This window comes from Corvus hawaiiensis, chromosome 2 (assembly GCF_020740725.1).
Source record: "Corvus hawaiiensis isolate bCorHaw1 chromosome 2, bCorHaw1.pri.cur, whole genome shotgun sequence".
Classification (NCBI taxonomy): Eukaryota; Metazoa; Chordata; class Aves; order Passeriformes; family Corvidae; genus Corvus; species Corvus hawaiiensis.
In genome coordinates, this window is record NC_063214.1 from 38,991,908 (window position 1) to 39,006,706 (window position 14,799).

Below are 14,799 nucleotides of genomic sequence, written 5' to 3' on the forward strand. Positions count from 1 at the left end.
GACTATTACAAACCCCAGATTTTGGAATGGGATGGAGAGGATTTCCAAACTAGAAAGTTGGTTTTGTTCTGTGGGGTTTATTTGTTATTTGTTTGGTTGGTTGGTTTGGGGTTTCTTTTTATTTTGTTTTCTGTGGGGGGTTTTGTGTTGTTTTTTGGGTTTTTTTTTTGTGTGGGTATGGGTTTTTTTGAGTTGTGGCTTTGGTTTGGTTTTTTTTAAGCATTTAGCAGGGAATGTATAACAGAATCTATTGGCTGGAAACAGAATGTAGCCAAGATAAGACATTTATTCCTAGCTGTCACAAAGACAGAGCACTAGAAACCAAATTGTTAAAGGATATAAAAAATTTTCTCTGATTTTTTTTGCAGTTCAAGATTAGATGTGAACCTACAATGGTAGAAGTAAAGTCGTTTCTTACAATATCTATAAAAATAATGTTTTGATATATGATTCTAAGTTGAACAGTTTTGTTTTCTGTTGCTCAAGAGCAGATTATTTTACTATTTCCTCTCAGTTTGCAAATCTATATATGCCTCATCAATGCGATTGTGTTTGCCTCAAAAGACAAAGATCAAACTATACTAGAGCGTTATGTAACTATGATACCATAAATGTTAATCCTTTAAAACAACAGAGAGGGAGAGAAAAAGAGAGAAAGATTATAATTCAAGAGTTTGTGTATAGGCAGAAAAATGCACTGAAAACCTATCTGTAAGGGTTTTGGAGAAAAAAAAAAATCCAGTTTTCAGTCATATCACAGATTTTTTTTAATACTGTTCAAAAAGTACCTGACTCTACATAAACACCAACTATAACATGATGTAGACAATTGAGAAACAAGCAAGTGTGTTCTTCAATGCTAAAATAAATTACATTTGTACAGGTAGAAAGCAAACCAAAGCTGATAAAAATGTTAAATTTTATGAAAAATCATTTTCAGTTCACATCAAAATAATAACTTTACATTCTCTATGTTTTAATAGTATAAGCAGCAACAACATAAAAAAGAACAAACAGTCACAGAATGTTTGAAACCAGTTCTTCATAAGTTATTAGCAAATTAAAAAAAAATAATTACAAGCACTTGTAGCCCACACAAATCTTTTGGAATTGGCACCGTCTCTCTAAAACATCTATATTCTATATAGATTTCTAATTACAAATACCACCAGCAGCTGCCATATAATCCTATTAGTACATGTAATATACATAGTATATTTGTTCCCATTTGGCAGATCGGAGTGACTTAATGATTATTGTTTGTTAGTACTGTCATTGCTCAGGTGAGACAAAACCAGCCATATACACCAATTCATCACCCAGATGAATTTTTTACTTACCTTTATGCTTCACTGGTCTGTATCTCTTTTTCTTTTCACAGTATAAAATTGTAAGTGGCAATTGCAGAGATTTTTACTGAGAATGTAATAATAAACCACCGCAAAAAAAGTGAGTTCAGGTAATTCAACTTAAGTGTTTACTAAATGAGCTACACACTCAAATGGGTAGCAGATGAATGATGCTCTTGGAGAGTATTGACTTCCTTTTAGGAGATTCATGAAACTGCCAGAAAACTGTCACCTGTTGCTTATTTTTGGACATGTTCTCTCACATCCCTTAACACATTTAGTTAGAGGGTGATTTTCCCATTGGGCTACCAGATAAAGTAGGAATGATAAAGATGAATGGCAGGAAGGACCTATTCACCAAGCCTAGCTTCAGGAATGAACCTAATAAAATCCCTCTGCTGTTTGATTCAAAAGAGAGTGGGAAGCACATCCTGTCATTACCATTCTCTGCAGAACAAATAGCCAAAATCTAGACTTCAGTGGCCACTATCCAACTTTGATTTTCTTTACATGCATATTAATCAGGAATGATTCCATTGACCTCAATAGATTAAGGGTCAATGCCAGCAAAGGACTTCACCACTTAAAATTATTCCGTGTAATAAATAGGTTTTTTTGCTCTAGTGTGGAGGTCAGGACCTTTTGTTAAATATCTAACCTTGCTGTGGAGTTTGTGAGAAGAGCTAGTGCCCAGGAAAGCAACACAACAAGGAAAGAGATGTCTAGGAATACTCTATTTGAGCCAGTATGGAAATGCAATGTGCAGAAAATGCTAATTTTCCACTGGGATCAATTTTTGGAGACAACTATGCATTTTGTTTCAGGTCACCTTTGTGGCTGGAGGAAAATTAAATGGATCCCTTTTTCTGCAGTGTCAGAGAAGTAGGAACCTCAAGTTTAATTCCTTCACCTATCCAAGAAGACTCAATCTCTCCTTTCCAGGAAGGGGTCTGAGAACTCCAGATGGAAGACAAGATTTCTGCAGATACAAAGTTATCGAAGGGCACATCTTTCCCTCCTGTCACTAAAACTCTTTTCAGGGAAGCATTTAACTTTCTTTTTAGCCAATACGTAGCCCAGACAAAAGGTTGCCGCCACTTCTTTGGAGTTAAAATACTCACCTTGTCTCTGCTCCAGAGATTTTTAAAGTATTTTATATTAAGTGGTCATATATGATCTCTAATTTTATTCAGTGTTTATCTTATCAGGTTTCACTGTTCCTTTTCCACTGCAATACTCTTGAATTTGTTTCTGTCCTGTGAAGGGAAATGAACAGAGGGTCTCAACACTGAGTCATTAGAGCACTTTGCAGCCAGGAAACTGTACTATGCATTCTCTGTCCTCTCTCATGGGATATATAGGGATTTAACTTAAGAAGCAGTGTTTTCTGCATCCCTGAAGGGTTTTAACATGAGTTAGGTATCCTTAGATGTGTGATGATCAGGCTAGTTCTGAGCATACACAGACATACTGTGCTAGATGCTAGATTAAGGTGGCATTTGAATAGTTATTTTTAAATTGAGCTCAAAATGTAGGTATTACATTCTACTGAAATCCAAACTTTAGGCTCCAAAGTATTTTTTTTTAGTCATCCCTGGCAGTGGTCTCCAACACAATAAAAAAGTCATGGCCACATTATTAATCCTGAGCATGGTGCTCTGATTTCCCTAAGGAACCAACTCTTTTGTATGCTGTCTGTTGCTGTCATCTTTTATCCTCTCACCTCATAAATGGTGTATTCAGCAGAATAACAAGGTTGCACACTTTCCTTTACAGAACTTACACCCACAGATGTGCTGTCTTTCAGTTTGGTCTTGCACACTAAAGAAAACATTCCCAGGGGAACTCTGCTATCATCCAGAGTGAGAATCATGAACTGGCCTTCCCATTTACTTTCTTTTGATATCTTATTCTCCCAGTTTTTAACAAAAGTTTTCCTTTACAAACACAGCAACTGAATAAACATCCAAGCAAACTAACATAACATTTTTTTTTCTCTTGTAGAACTTTTAACAGTTTTTTTTAATTAGCATTTAGTTTCTATCTCACTTTTGTAGCTGGAAATCAATGGAAGAAGCCAGCACCTTGTGATCAACCAGGGTCCCATGAAACATCAGCAACTGATTTGTGGACTGTGGCCTAAAAATCTCTGGTCTAAGGTATCTGCATGAGTCTAGGCACCAAATGTTCAGATAGAAGTACAAGGAAGCACATCTTCAAAGTCATGCAATCATTCTTCAGAGACAATTTAAAAATACAGTTCTTCAGTATTGCAAAGACCTTCCCAACTGGTCTGCCAGAGTGACTCACTTTATTTCAAGAGCACAGATCAGAGGTGGTTACACCATCACTCTTTAGGGTTGGCCTGGCGCACAAAAGAAAGAAGAGATTTTTTTGAGGTCCCTGCAGTCAAGAATGACAATAGTTTCAAATCCTTTAATTCCCTTTCTGGCAGCAGCACTAAATTGGAAGGCAAATTTCAAGCCATTCAGTTGGTACTTACACATTCTTTAGTTAGATTGAAAAGTGTTCATGATTGTAACTTTTGCATTTATGTCTGAAAACTCCTGCCACTATATCGTAATGTCCTAGACAGAGACTAGCATACAAACAGAATAATGAAGTCATGATGTCTGCCATTTGTATTATTTTTTTCTCTTGTGTCAAATCCACTGGCTTCTCCTAAAGAACTTTCCAGTCTTGCAAATCTCCCACTGGGCTCATTTGTATTATTACTACAGGCATTACACCATTGTTGCTTTCTTTTCCAGAAAACCTTTCCTCCCTTTGTTGAAGTTCAAACACATCATACAAAGTGATGTTGATGTATTCTAGCCTGTACAATTAAAGTGGATTCTGCCTTCTTTAAATGCCCCTAAGGTTGCCCTACCTTTCATTAAAAATAGACTGACTCCAAGAGGGTACTATCCCAGCAGGGTCCATCCATGGTTCCTTGTGCAATTAAAATTTCTGCTGTACCTAATGGATATGCAAAAGATACATGACTCCTCTGAGAGTGAGCAAAATTGTTTAAAATTTGGGTTGCACAACAGTAGGGTTTTAGGCTCTTAAAACATGCATTCAGGTGTTAGATTGAGGATTTTGTGTGTGTGGGCACATGGTGCATCCTCATACCTATATCATCGTGACAGTATACATTAACATTGTCAGGAAGCTCTGAGCAATAGCTATGGCCAGGATGGCGCCATTTGAGAGCAGAAGAGGTATATTTATGCTGAGCTTGACAGTTTCTATTTTTCACTCCTTTTTACTAGCTTTGTATTTAAGGAAACATTTTTATATTTGTCTGTATAATCCTTACTTCCACTGCTGATTATTTCACAGTGCAGTGAAACTCACAGATTTTAACAGGAATATAATTATATTAATTGTCCACCACCATAAGAACAGACTACAGGAACAGGAAAGATCAAGGTGGAGGATGTTCTTGTAAGAATATTGTTCAATAATTTGAAGTATAAGAGAACAGATAGTAATAGCATCCCTTTGAAATTCACATTAACTATCTCAGTACACTCTGTTTCTATTAAAACATTATTGCACTGATGGGAGACTAATATTGTCATATAAGTTGTCCACGAACAACATTTCAGTGGTCTAAACTCCCTTAAGGAGGAGGTTTGTATCACAGACTGATTGGACATGCTTTTCCCTTAAATGTGGGTTGTGACCTGTGACAGAAGACGCTTTCTCCTGAAGACATGGACAGCTAGGGAATGATGAGACATGCTAGTACTGTGAACCAAGGGGGTAAAACTGAGCTCTGGTCTGGGAACCATGCAGCTGCACAGAACTGAGTCCACGCTGATCAGTCATGCGAGGAGGCAAGAACTGCATAGGGGCAACAAGGACCTTCAGTCATGCCTTAGTGTAGGGATCTGCCTTCTGGAGTAGAGCTGTTTTGTGACCTGCCTGTTCATGCTATAGGCAAAGCTGATAAATGACTGTACCTGACAAAGCAAGCATGCCCAGACTGCAATTGGATAACACTGCCTGGCTCTAGAGTCACTAGAATATCTCTGTGAGGTGCTGGTCTGGATTCAGTCATCTATTACTTTTCATTCTTAAATGTTGTTGAGCAGCAAATTGGGGTGCAACACATAATAGTAAAACAAGCATCCCAAAGGAACAGAAAATACTCTTTGCTAAAGTATGTGAATGTGCTTTCATCTTTTACTTGTTTGATCAAATATTTATTATTTTGAACATGGGGGAGGAAAAGGAGGTATGAATTTTGATTACAAAATATTTGTTTTCTTCGAAGAAACAAGATCTAAAGGTTTTGAAAATAAAATATAGCAGCCTTATTTCAAGGCTCCCTTCCTTGATGCTGTCTTCTATATAAGGCTACATCAACTCAACTTTGAATTGAAGTACATTACTCATCACTTCGTGCTATCCTTCAATAAAATAAAACAAACCCATAAAAGTTTGGCACCTGAGGACAGCTATGTCATGAAGAAGAGAGCCAATACAGTGTGCGTTTAGGGTCTGACTTACAAGTTCTATGTAACTACACCTATCAAAAATTATTTAGCTACTATTCAAACTTTAAAACTCTTCCCTGCCTTTATTAAAAAAGTGCTGTGACAGTATGAAGTGCACTAAACTGTACTACCTTGATATAGGAAAAAAAATATGAGGAATCCCCTTGTTTCTTCTGTGAGTTGCTAAGAAACAAAGAATCTGTTGGTTCATATCTCATTAGGTCTTCTCTGTTTTAACCTTTACTCTGTATTGCTTTGAATGTATTTTTTTCTTTTTTTTTTTTTGTCACTGTTCATAGCTGCAAGGCATCAGCAGCAAAACAAAGTTTAAAATTGTTGCTTATTAAAGAGCAGCTTAATAACCTCTAAGCAGACTTTGACACAGGGGTTTTTTCCCTATATATATATATAAATTATGATTATGACAACCTTTCCACTGGCAGTTAGCATTCGTCATAATCCAAATTGGTATCCTAGAATTCTGTCGTTCAAAGGATGGAGAAACTCCTTAGGGTGTTTACCTGTTCCTTACAAGCAAAGATGGGAATCTGAGCAAGTATTTTAACTGGTAACATTATCACGAGAATGTCCATAAAAATGTGTTAATTTCAGTAGGGAGTGCAGCTATAATATAGCTTGGTAGTGCTGCTAGAAAGAGAATATTCACCTCAACAACTTGCCCTGATAAGGGAATTACAAAACAGTACTCCAGAAAATATTTTTTGCTACTTCATTATTAGTTGGCAACATGGTGAAATAGTCAGGAAATCTTCCTTGGGTTTTGTTGTTGTGAAGGTGAATCCAATGTTAATAAATTGAACTTTTGATACTGATAGAAGAGAATTTCATAAACAAATGTGTAGGTTGAGAAGTCACTTGTAAAGCCCTCCGTATTGCAGTCACTCACTGCAAAGCCTCAGCTTAGTGTTATCCACGTGTAACGTACCACAGACACAATATTCTTCAGCAAAAAGTTTTGTAGTTATTGAACATACATTACTGCTTTTTGAGATCTTCATAGAAAAAAAAAAAAGAAAGATAGCTTGACAGGTTGGTCCCAGATTTGAGTCTGTTAGAAAATGTACATTCAATGTTTGGTCTTCTATTCTTGATAAAAGATCAAGGTTCACTTCTGGGTAAGGGATCAGAGTAAACAAACAAACCATTGTACAGTTGTTTACAATCTAGTTCCCCCGTCCCCTATATTGTACACACAGTTCATTGTAATACTAAAGCAAAGCACTTGGTATGTAACTGGATTAACAGACTCCTTATAAGCCCTCAAAAATAGATTCAGTGTTTCTGAAAAGCCCATGTTTTTTTAAGGCCACGATAATCTGCCAAGAGTCATTTTGTCTTTAAATCAGCATAATTAATCTGATGTTTCCACTTCTCAAGTAATTCCTCTTCTTCCCTTCCACTTCTCACAAGATGACCCAATGCCTCTCACTCTGTCTGCATAAACACTGGAGATCTTGAAGACTTGGCTGTCCCCTCACTACTTGCTTGTAGTTGTTGAGATCCAACATCGTCTTGAACTACATTCACAGCGAAGAAGAACTTTGAGTATAATCTCTGATGAGGAGTGTGTCGTATTTGGGAGAGGACGGGATGCAGAGAGCTGATTCAGAAGCCGGAGAGCTGGGAGATGCACTTCCAGAATCGATGGAGTCTCTAAAAGGAGAAGGAGGAGTTAAAGCCACCAACTCCTCCAGGTCTTGCTTGGCTGCTGGGGTCTCTGAAGTGCCTTCTTTGATGCTGTCATTTGAAGCTTTCCTAGCAGACTGTGAAGCGCCATTGACTTCAATGGCAGGAAGAGGTTGGATCTCTGCAAGCGTGGTCATTGTTGTAGGGAGCTGGATTTCCCGTGGAATCAGGTATGAAGAGCAGAGAGGAGCAGCCCCCATTGTCCCTGGAGTAGATGTTGAAAGCATCATAGAGTTCAGCTCGCTGATATTGGCTGTGAAGCGAGTAACGACACTACTGATCTGCTCCATGAGGGAGCCTTGAGAGGAGCTACTTCGCTGAGGAGGTTCTGACTGGAAGGTAGGGGCATCATCTTCTGTTCGGCTGACAGAGGCAGTTCTGTGGCTCAAAGTGCTGATTGGTGAGGGAGTCTGTGGTCGGTACTGAGCTGGGTATTGCTCTTCGGCTTCCGAAACGTCATAAAGCGTTTTGGCACTCGCCTCGGGAAATGTAGCGCTGCTACTGTGTCGGCTACTATCTGTGCTTTTAGAGAAAGGCTTGATCACTGCAGTTTGGTTGGGGTTCTCTTTTTTGTTGATGTGGACTGACAACCGCTGCCAAAGGTGTGCTCCTCGGCTGCTTTTCTCATTCTGGGCCCAGGAAACTGATTTCCCATTAGAGCTGTAAACACAAACAAGATAAGATGGTAACTTGCATCAATGTTAAAGATATAGTCCCTGTACCTATACCATGGGTATATGGTATTTCAGACCTTATATTCATCATAAAGCTGACTGTGATTTCATCTATATCGATCACAATATATCTATATCTATCATTTTAACCTGTATGTTCTAGGAAAACAAGCAGTGTGCCAGCTCATTTCACAGGCCACTTGTGCATCCAGCCATCACCTGTTCTGTGCTAGTTCAGGGCCACTGCTGACCCCTCTGTTGAGGCCATTGGGACATAGACAGTGTCCATCCTGGGGGAGGGAGAAGCTTGATGGCTTCCCTTCTGTTGGACTGGTGTCAGGAAGAGGGGCTGTGGGACTGAGGGATGTGTGGAGGAGTGAGGAAGAATTAAATGTTTGAAGAGATTGAGTGAGAGACCTGGATTAGCTAGATTGCAGGGGGCAGGTATGTGGGCTGGCCTGGGAGCTTTCAGTGGTAAGGAGCTTTGTATAGTGTTCTGAACATGGATTCCTGGTATGGGGCAGAGATTACAGACTGGGAGATGAAGAAGTGTAATCTGTTAAGGCTGGGGAAAAAAATCTCTTGGTATCCCACCACTTGGAAGTATTGGAGCAATACACAGAAAGGCGTTATACTGGTTGTAGGTAGAGAGACACTTCTAATGGGTAACTTCTTCTTCATTGAGGTACTTGGCAAGCTAGATGCCACTAGACAAAAGAAATATTTTTTTTTTTAATTGCAGGTTGGCTCAGAGAATGAAACTATATTCCTAGTAGGAAATAAATACCTGACAAGCTATACAAGCAGCTGCTCATGGTGACCTGAGTTTGGAGACAGCAATAAACATTTTGCTCCACTTTTCTGCAAAATAAGTCCTTTTAGGGTAAATTCTCTTTAGATCCCATCATACTCTGCTCTTTATCAAAGTTGCTTATTTTTCTCCTCTTGATACCTGAGAAAAGCCAACTGTGGCCTTTATAAACACACAATATTTCCTTTTACATCTTCCTCAGTCTGATGAGCTGATGTTCATACATACATTAACATATAGTTCTTGGAAATAAGGAAGATATTAGAAATATTTCTTAGCTGAAACAGACAATGACTCTGAAATGATGTCAACAGAAAAAACAGTCTCCACATACAAATAAACATGATTTATATATAAAATGCATCAAAACTTTAGACGATTTGCTTTGGTTTCCTAAATATTTGCTATAGTCATTTAGGATTTTTGAAAAGACAACAACATTGGACACCCTGGCAGATTATTGCAAATTTGATTTTTGTTTGCTTTTTAAGTCTGCGATAGATATCCTCACATGTTAGCCTGCAGCATAACAGTTTGCAAAGCACATAGTTTACTGAATACAGATGACTTTATACCAGCCTTCCTGTGGAGGCTTGCCTCAAACTATCAATTTAATAGCTCTTCTGGTCATCTAAAGAAAAAGTTGCACGCTGAGTGTAAAACAAAACCTCCTCGTGGGTTCACATCTGTGATTATGTTACATGAAATTACGATGGATCATGTAACACAACATATGCCAACAGTTTTCGCCTTCAAAAACAGCATGACAGAATCCAGTAGACAAACACAATGTAAAACAATGGGTACTTTAAGAGAGGGTAGACTGGGAAATGATCTGTATAAGTACATATGAGTTCACCCTTTTGCTGCAATGATCACCAGGATGTTATTCATGTCTTGGAAGTTGACTGTTAGGCCCCTGTCCCCAAAATGCCAGGCAAAACAGCTGGTGGCTTGTAACTTGCTGTTCAGACAATCCCTTCCTTCTGTTGTACCTCAATCAGAGCAAGAAGGAAAAGCAAAGTCTAACCTGTAGCACTGCTCACTTTGACTCTTTGATTCAATCACACTGTGGGTGTGGTTCTGGACTGAACAGGAGCTGGCACGAATGCCTTCCAGAGTAAAACTGCTCCCACTGAGGACTATACATTTGTCTCCTTGCAACACATACTCAGTGGGTGTTGAGAACTGTTTGGGAGCCCTGGCTCACTGGTCATGCTGAGTCCTGAGCTCAGTGGCAGCTCAGTGACAGCAGCAGGAGCAGAATTTGGATTGTTTGGCAGACAAGATCTTGCCTCTAGTTCCGGTATGATGACCATGAAGCCTTGTCCCAGGTGTTGCTGAGTTTGACCTGGACCAGGAGGTAGAATGATCTGGCACTTGTAACTTTGATCAGACAGAAGGAGAGGACATAGATCCAGTCCTGCATGTCCTGCTCGTGACGTCTTAGAAGGATCTGAACAGACCTGCCTGCCACAGGGGTGAAATAAATGCCATTAACATGAAGGATTGGTCAACGCAAATAGAAATGCTTGCCCAAAGAAAGTGGTATATTCTAGCACCCCTCCTGACTTCAAGCACTGGCCTAGTACAGATGTTCAAACCCTTTAAATGTGTACTAAATGCATGTAGATATTTTCATGGCCTGAGGGTCAGATAATAAGAGTTTGTAAAGGGAACATGTTCCCCCCTCCCTGGTCACAGTTAAAGAGACAATTATTAAGGAGAGATATGAGGCTGAAAAACCTGGGGAAGGGGAAAGGATGAAATCTGGTTTTGCATCTAGCCCTTGGCAAAGAAAGGAAGAAAGCTAACAGTTAAATCTTCAGTGGAGCAAGTCACCAACCTCCTGAATCTCAGTTTGGGTTTGGGTCAGTCTGGCTGATACACTCATTCACTGTTTTTGTACTCTGCCCAAGAGTAATCTGTGCATGTGGCTCTCATGTTGATCCTAGGGCTCTGAAGGAGACCCAGTTGCTGTTTAATGTAAATTTTGTGCAAAAGCCTGTAAGACTTGACCATTATTCATTGTAAATTCCTTGATATTAAAAACTGAGTAGGAGACAAGGTCCATTCACTGAATAGGTGGTGAGGCATTGGAACAGGTTCCCCAAGGAAGTGGTAGAGTCAGCATCCCTGGAAGTGTTCAAAACACATTTGGAGGTGTCACTTGGGAAAATGGTTTAGTGGTGAACACAGTGATGTTGGGTTTACAATAGCACTCGATGATCTCAGAGGTCTTTTCCAACCTTTTTGATTCAATAATTTACAGTAAGGAGTGAGCCATATAGCTAAAGTCCTAATAACCTTCCAAGCAATAATAAGAATTTCCCTGTCAGAAATATATCGTACGCTTTATCATGCGGTACCTGCTTACTAGGAAGTCAACACTAGACTGAAGTATGCAATCATTTATTGCCTCTGTGAAAGGAGAACCACTTGTTTTCTTATATTGGCATAAAACTAGGTTGTGGATAAATTGCAGTGATAATACTTTAAGATCCTGCTCTAACTGCGTATTGATTGGAACACTGTCAAGTTAACTGGAAACCATGCAGTGCCCACATATTAAAAACAGAGAAATAAAAACAGATCACAGACATACATTAGAATGTCTAGGAATGGAATTGTTTACATTTACTATGCCCAGCTCTGCCTTGACTCTTCAATGATGGGAAATTCTAGGACAGTGAAATTTTTGATTTTTCTTGTAAACAGATTTTGGCTCCCTCAGTTGAAAACAGATGAATTGCACTTTTGAACTCCCAAAGGAATTCCACTACAAAGTTTGGCTGAATACAAAGTTTTCTACCCTACTCTGCTCTTCTGCTGGCGCATTGCACTGAATAGAGCAGAGTGCAGCAAACTCAATCAGTGATACCAAAATGTTAGCAACTTTTTTTTTGTAAAACAAAGCCATTTTCAGCACATTTTTTTGTTTTAATTTCCTTTTTTATAGGCTAAAGGTTCAGCTTTATGCACAAGAGAGATTTTCTGAGAACCAGACATAGTAATTGTTTCTCCATTGTCTTTACTAAAAACTGCTTTGATTTTGATAGACTGGCTTTTCCCCTGCCTGCTAGACCTACCAAGATATAATATGTACAAGAAATGAAATTGGAAAAAATGAAAGAACTTCTGAAGTAGCTGCTATTTCAAATATTTCTTCTACAGTTGACCACTTGATGAGACAATAGCAATTAGTTTTATTTGCCATTTTTTCCCCTTACTGAATCTCTTTAGAGACACTTGAATTTTGTCTTTAAGGCTTTTCTTCTATATCCATGAAGGGTATTAACTGCTTCTTATACACTTAGGTGTAAAAAAAAATATTCCTCTCCCTTTACACATATATTTTTTTAACTGTCTAGAATTATCTTTTGTTTTGGTTGAGGTAGTAGATGTTTTGTTGCAGCATTTTTTCCTCTGTGGTATGATTATTTATGAGACAGTGCATAGGTCTGCCACAAGGGTTTCTTTAGCCAGGTGCTAGTGAAGCAAATTTGTTTTGTTAGGTCCTTCAAAATGCAGAAGAAATGAAAAACAGGAGGAGAAATTGAGAGACACAGCAGCTGAAAACTCTCATATTTTAACAAGGGTGCCATTCTCATTAATTACCCAGAGTTGCTAAAATTAATTCTGATGATGGGTGCCTGGGGACTGGTACTGGGTACAGTTACTGAAAGCCTATGCAATTTGAAAATAAGTCACTTGTTCTCTTAATATCTTTGACTGAACTTGGAAAATCAGTTTAAAATTATGGAATTAATTTTTTTTCAAGAAAAGTTGGAATTCATAGTTTTATAGCATTACTCAGCAGTGGAAACCAAAATATAAGTGGAATTATATAGGTTAATACAAACATTTAAGGGAATTTTTGTTCTCTATCACATACTAATATGGATATCTAACTCCAGATTTGAAGTGGTATAGCTGCAAACAGACACAGGACAATAATCTGATGGGACATGTATGATATGTTTGCAACTTGTCCTCATGTGACTACAGTAAAGCATGATTTCAAATTCTTAAATTTGTAAGTCCATGAATGAAAGTTCATATTTCAGAACACTGGTCTAAATTTTATGGAGCTAAAATTGGTGGCAAATTTATGCCCAGATGTTTCAATGGTGAAGTGTTGCAGTTAAGGTATAACCCCAACACTGTTCAGAGTTCTCCTGTATTTAAGGGTGAAGTCTTCCTGTGTTATCCCCAGAAGCAGCTGGCAGTGGTAAGCAGGATAAACTTCTGTACTTGGCTCAGCCAATATAACTTTCTGCCAAAGAGAACTCTTGTTATTCAAAGTAAATAAGAATAAATAATAAATAAGTAAGAACCTGTTTTCCTTTTAGACTCATTTGCTGAAACCTTATTAAAGACTCAGTGATATAATTAGTCTGCCTGAAAAGGATTTGTGTGCTATTTGTAGACTTATTTAAAACTTGGTTCTTCACAAGGGATCGTGTGTGTGTGTGTGTGTACCTGTGATGAATTTAAGTAGGGACACCTATGCACTTTCTTTCATCTTGTCACTTGCAATCTCAGATCATTATTCCTTTTGCTTTTAGTGACCCAAGTTCTTCATCCCTGGGAGAATGCTAGTGCCTGGCAACATGCTAAAGAAATGAAATTAAATAAATGGTAGAAGTGGTGAACTCCCATATACAACTATGAAGACACAAGTTCTTGTTTCTCCCAGAAATATAGGACAACCTGGATAATTGGGTGCAGAACCAAAGATGTCTAAACTAGGTCAATTCTACCACTGTAATGCTTTATGTTGTTACCATTTCTCTGATTTTGAAAAGCTTTTAAGAAAACCTCTACATGCCTATGTAATTGTTTCCCTAGGTAAAAGACAATTCTGCCACACACAAATATACTGCTGGTGATATATCACTCAAGTTATTTAGTTTAAATTATTCTGATATTGCTTTTCCTATGGAGATAAATGACAACAAAACAGAAAAGAGGAATGATACAGGCAAAAATAATTTTTTCACGTCCTGAGTTCTAGAAATAAACACTTTTTTGCAATTATTTTTCAGAGTAGTTTTCTGTTGTCAACAGTGAGAGCAATTATTTATATTACTCCACAAAATATAATCTGTTGATACCTCCTTTCCTCATGAAAATCCCAGCTGACATTTTTATGAATGACTTTAATATGTAAGGATAAAAGAAACTACAAAGTGAGAGAGAGTTGATGGACAAAACCTTTGCCAGTGACCTCCCAGTGCAGCCACCAGTGATGCTAATTCCAGCAGCTGCTTCAGCAGCATACATGGTTAGAGTGGGAAATGGAGAGTCCAGTATCTGAATGAAACATTTCTAGTACACCAATGGTCATCCCCCAAAATGCAAGAATGATCCTGGTATCAGATGTGTCTTCTTTCCTCTACTACCATGACCTCATTGCAATTATAAATTAAGGTAACTAGAGTTGTGTTACACATTTTGTCCGAATAATGCCGTTTCAAGCATCTCTGAGCACATTTCTGCTACACTGGAGCATTCTATTCACAGGATGGAGAGAGGACAATGGCACCTCTTGAACTCTGAGTTCTGCTTCCTGATGCAGCTACCTGCTTTAAGGTGTTTTCCGTATTACTTGGTCAACATGATTTTTCATTGTTTTCATTGCTAAAGGTATGAAATAGAAACTGGGAAAAATAGAAACCATCACCTTACCTGACACTGAAATCAAGTGTACAAGCAGTGCACAAGAGAAAGAAACACAAAAACCACAT

The 14,799-nt window shown here is 38.3% G+C and overlaps 1 protein-coding gene across 7 annotated transcripts in view; it reads right to left on the reverse strand.

Moving 5' to 3' along the window:
* Positions 1-742: 742 nt before the first annotated feature.
* The window catches only part of GRM5 (glutamate metabotropic receptor 5), a 248,284-nt gene continuing 234,227 nt past the window's right edge, over positions 743-14,799 (reverse strand). For all 7 annotated transcript variants that reach the window (XM_048294511.1, XM_048294510.1, XM_048294512.1 and 4 more), the window contains one exon: positions 743-8,224. In XM_048294511.1, the coding sequence (XP_048150468.1) occupies positions 7,402-8,224 (823 nt within the window). In that variant the 3' untranslated portion in view covers positions 743-7,401. The remainder of the gene's footprint in view (positions 8,225-14,799) is intronic.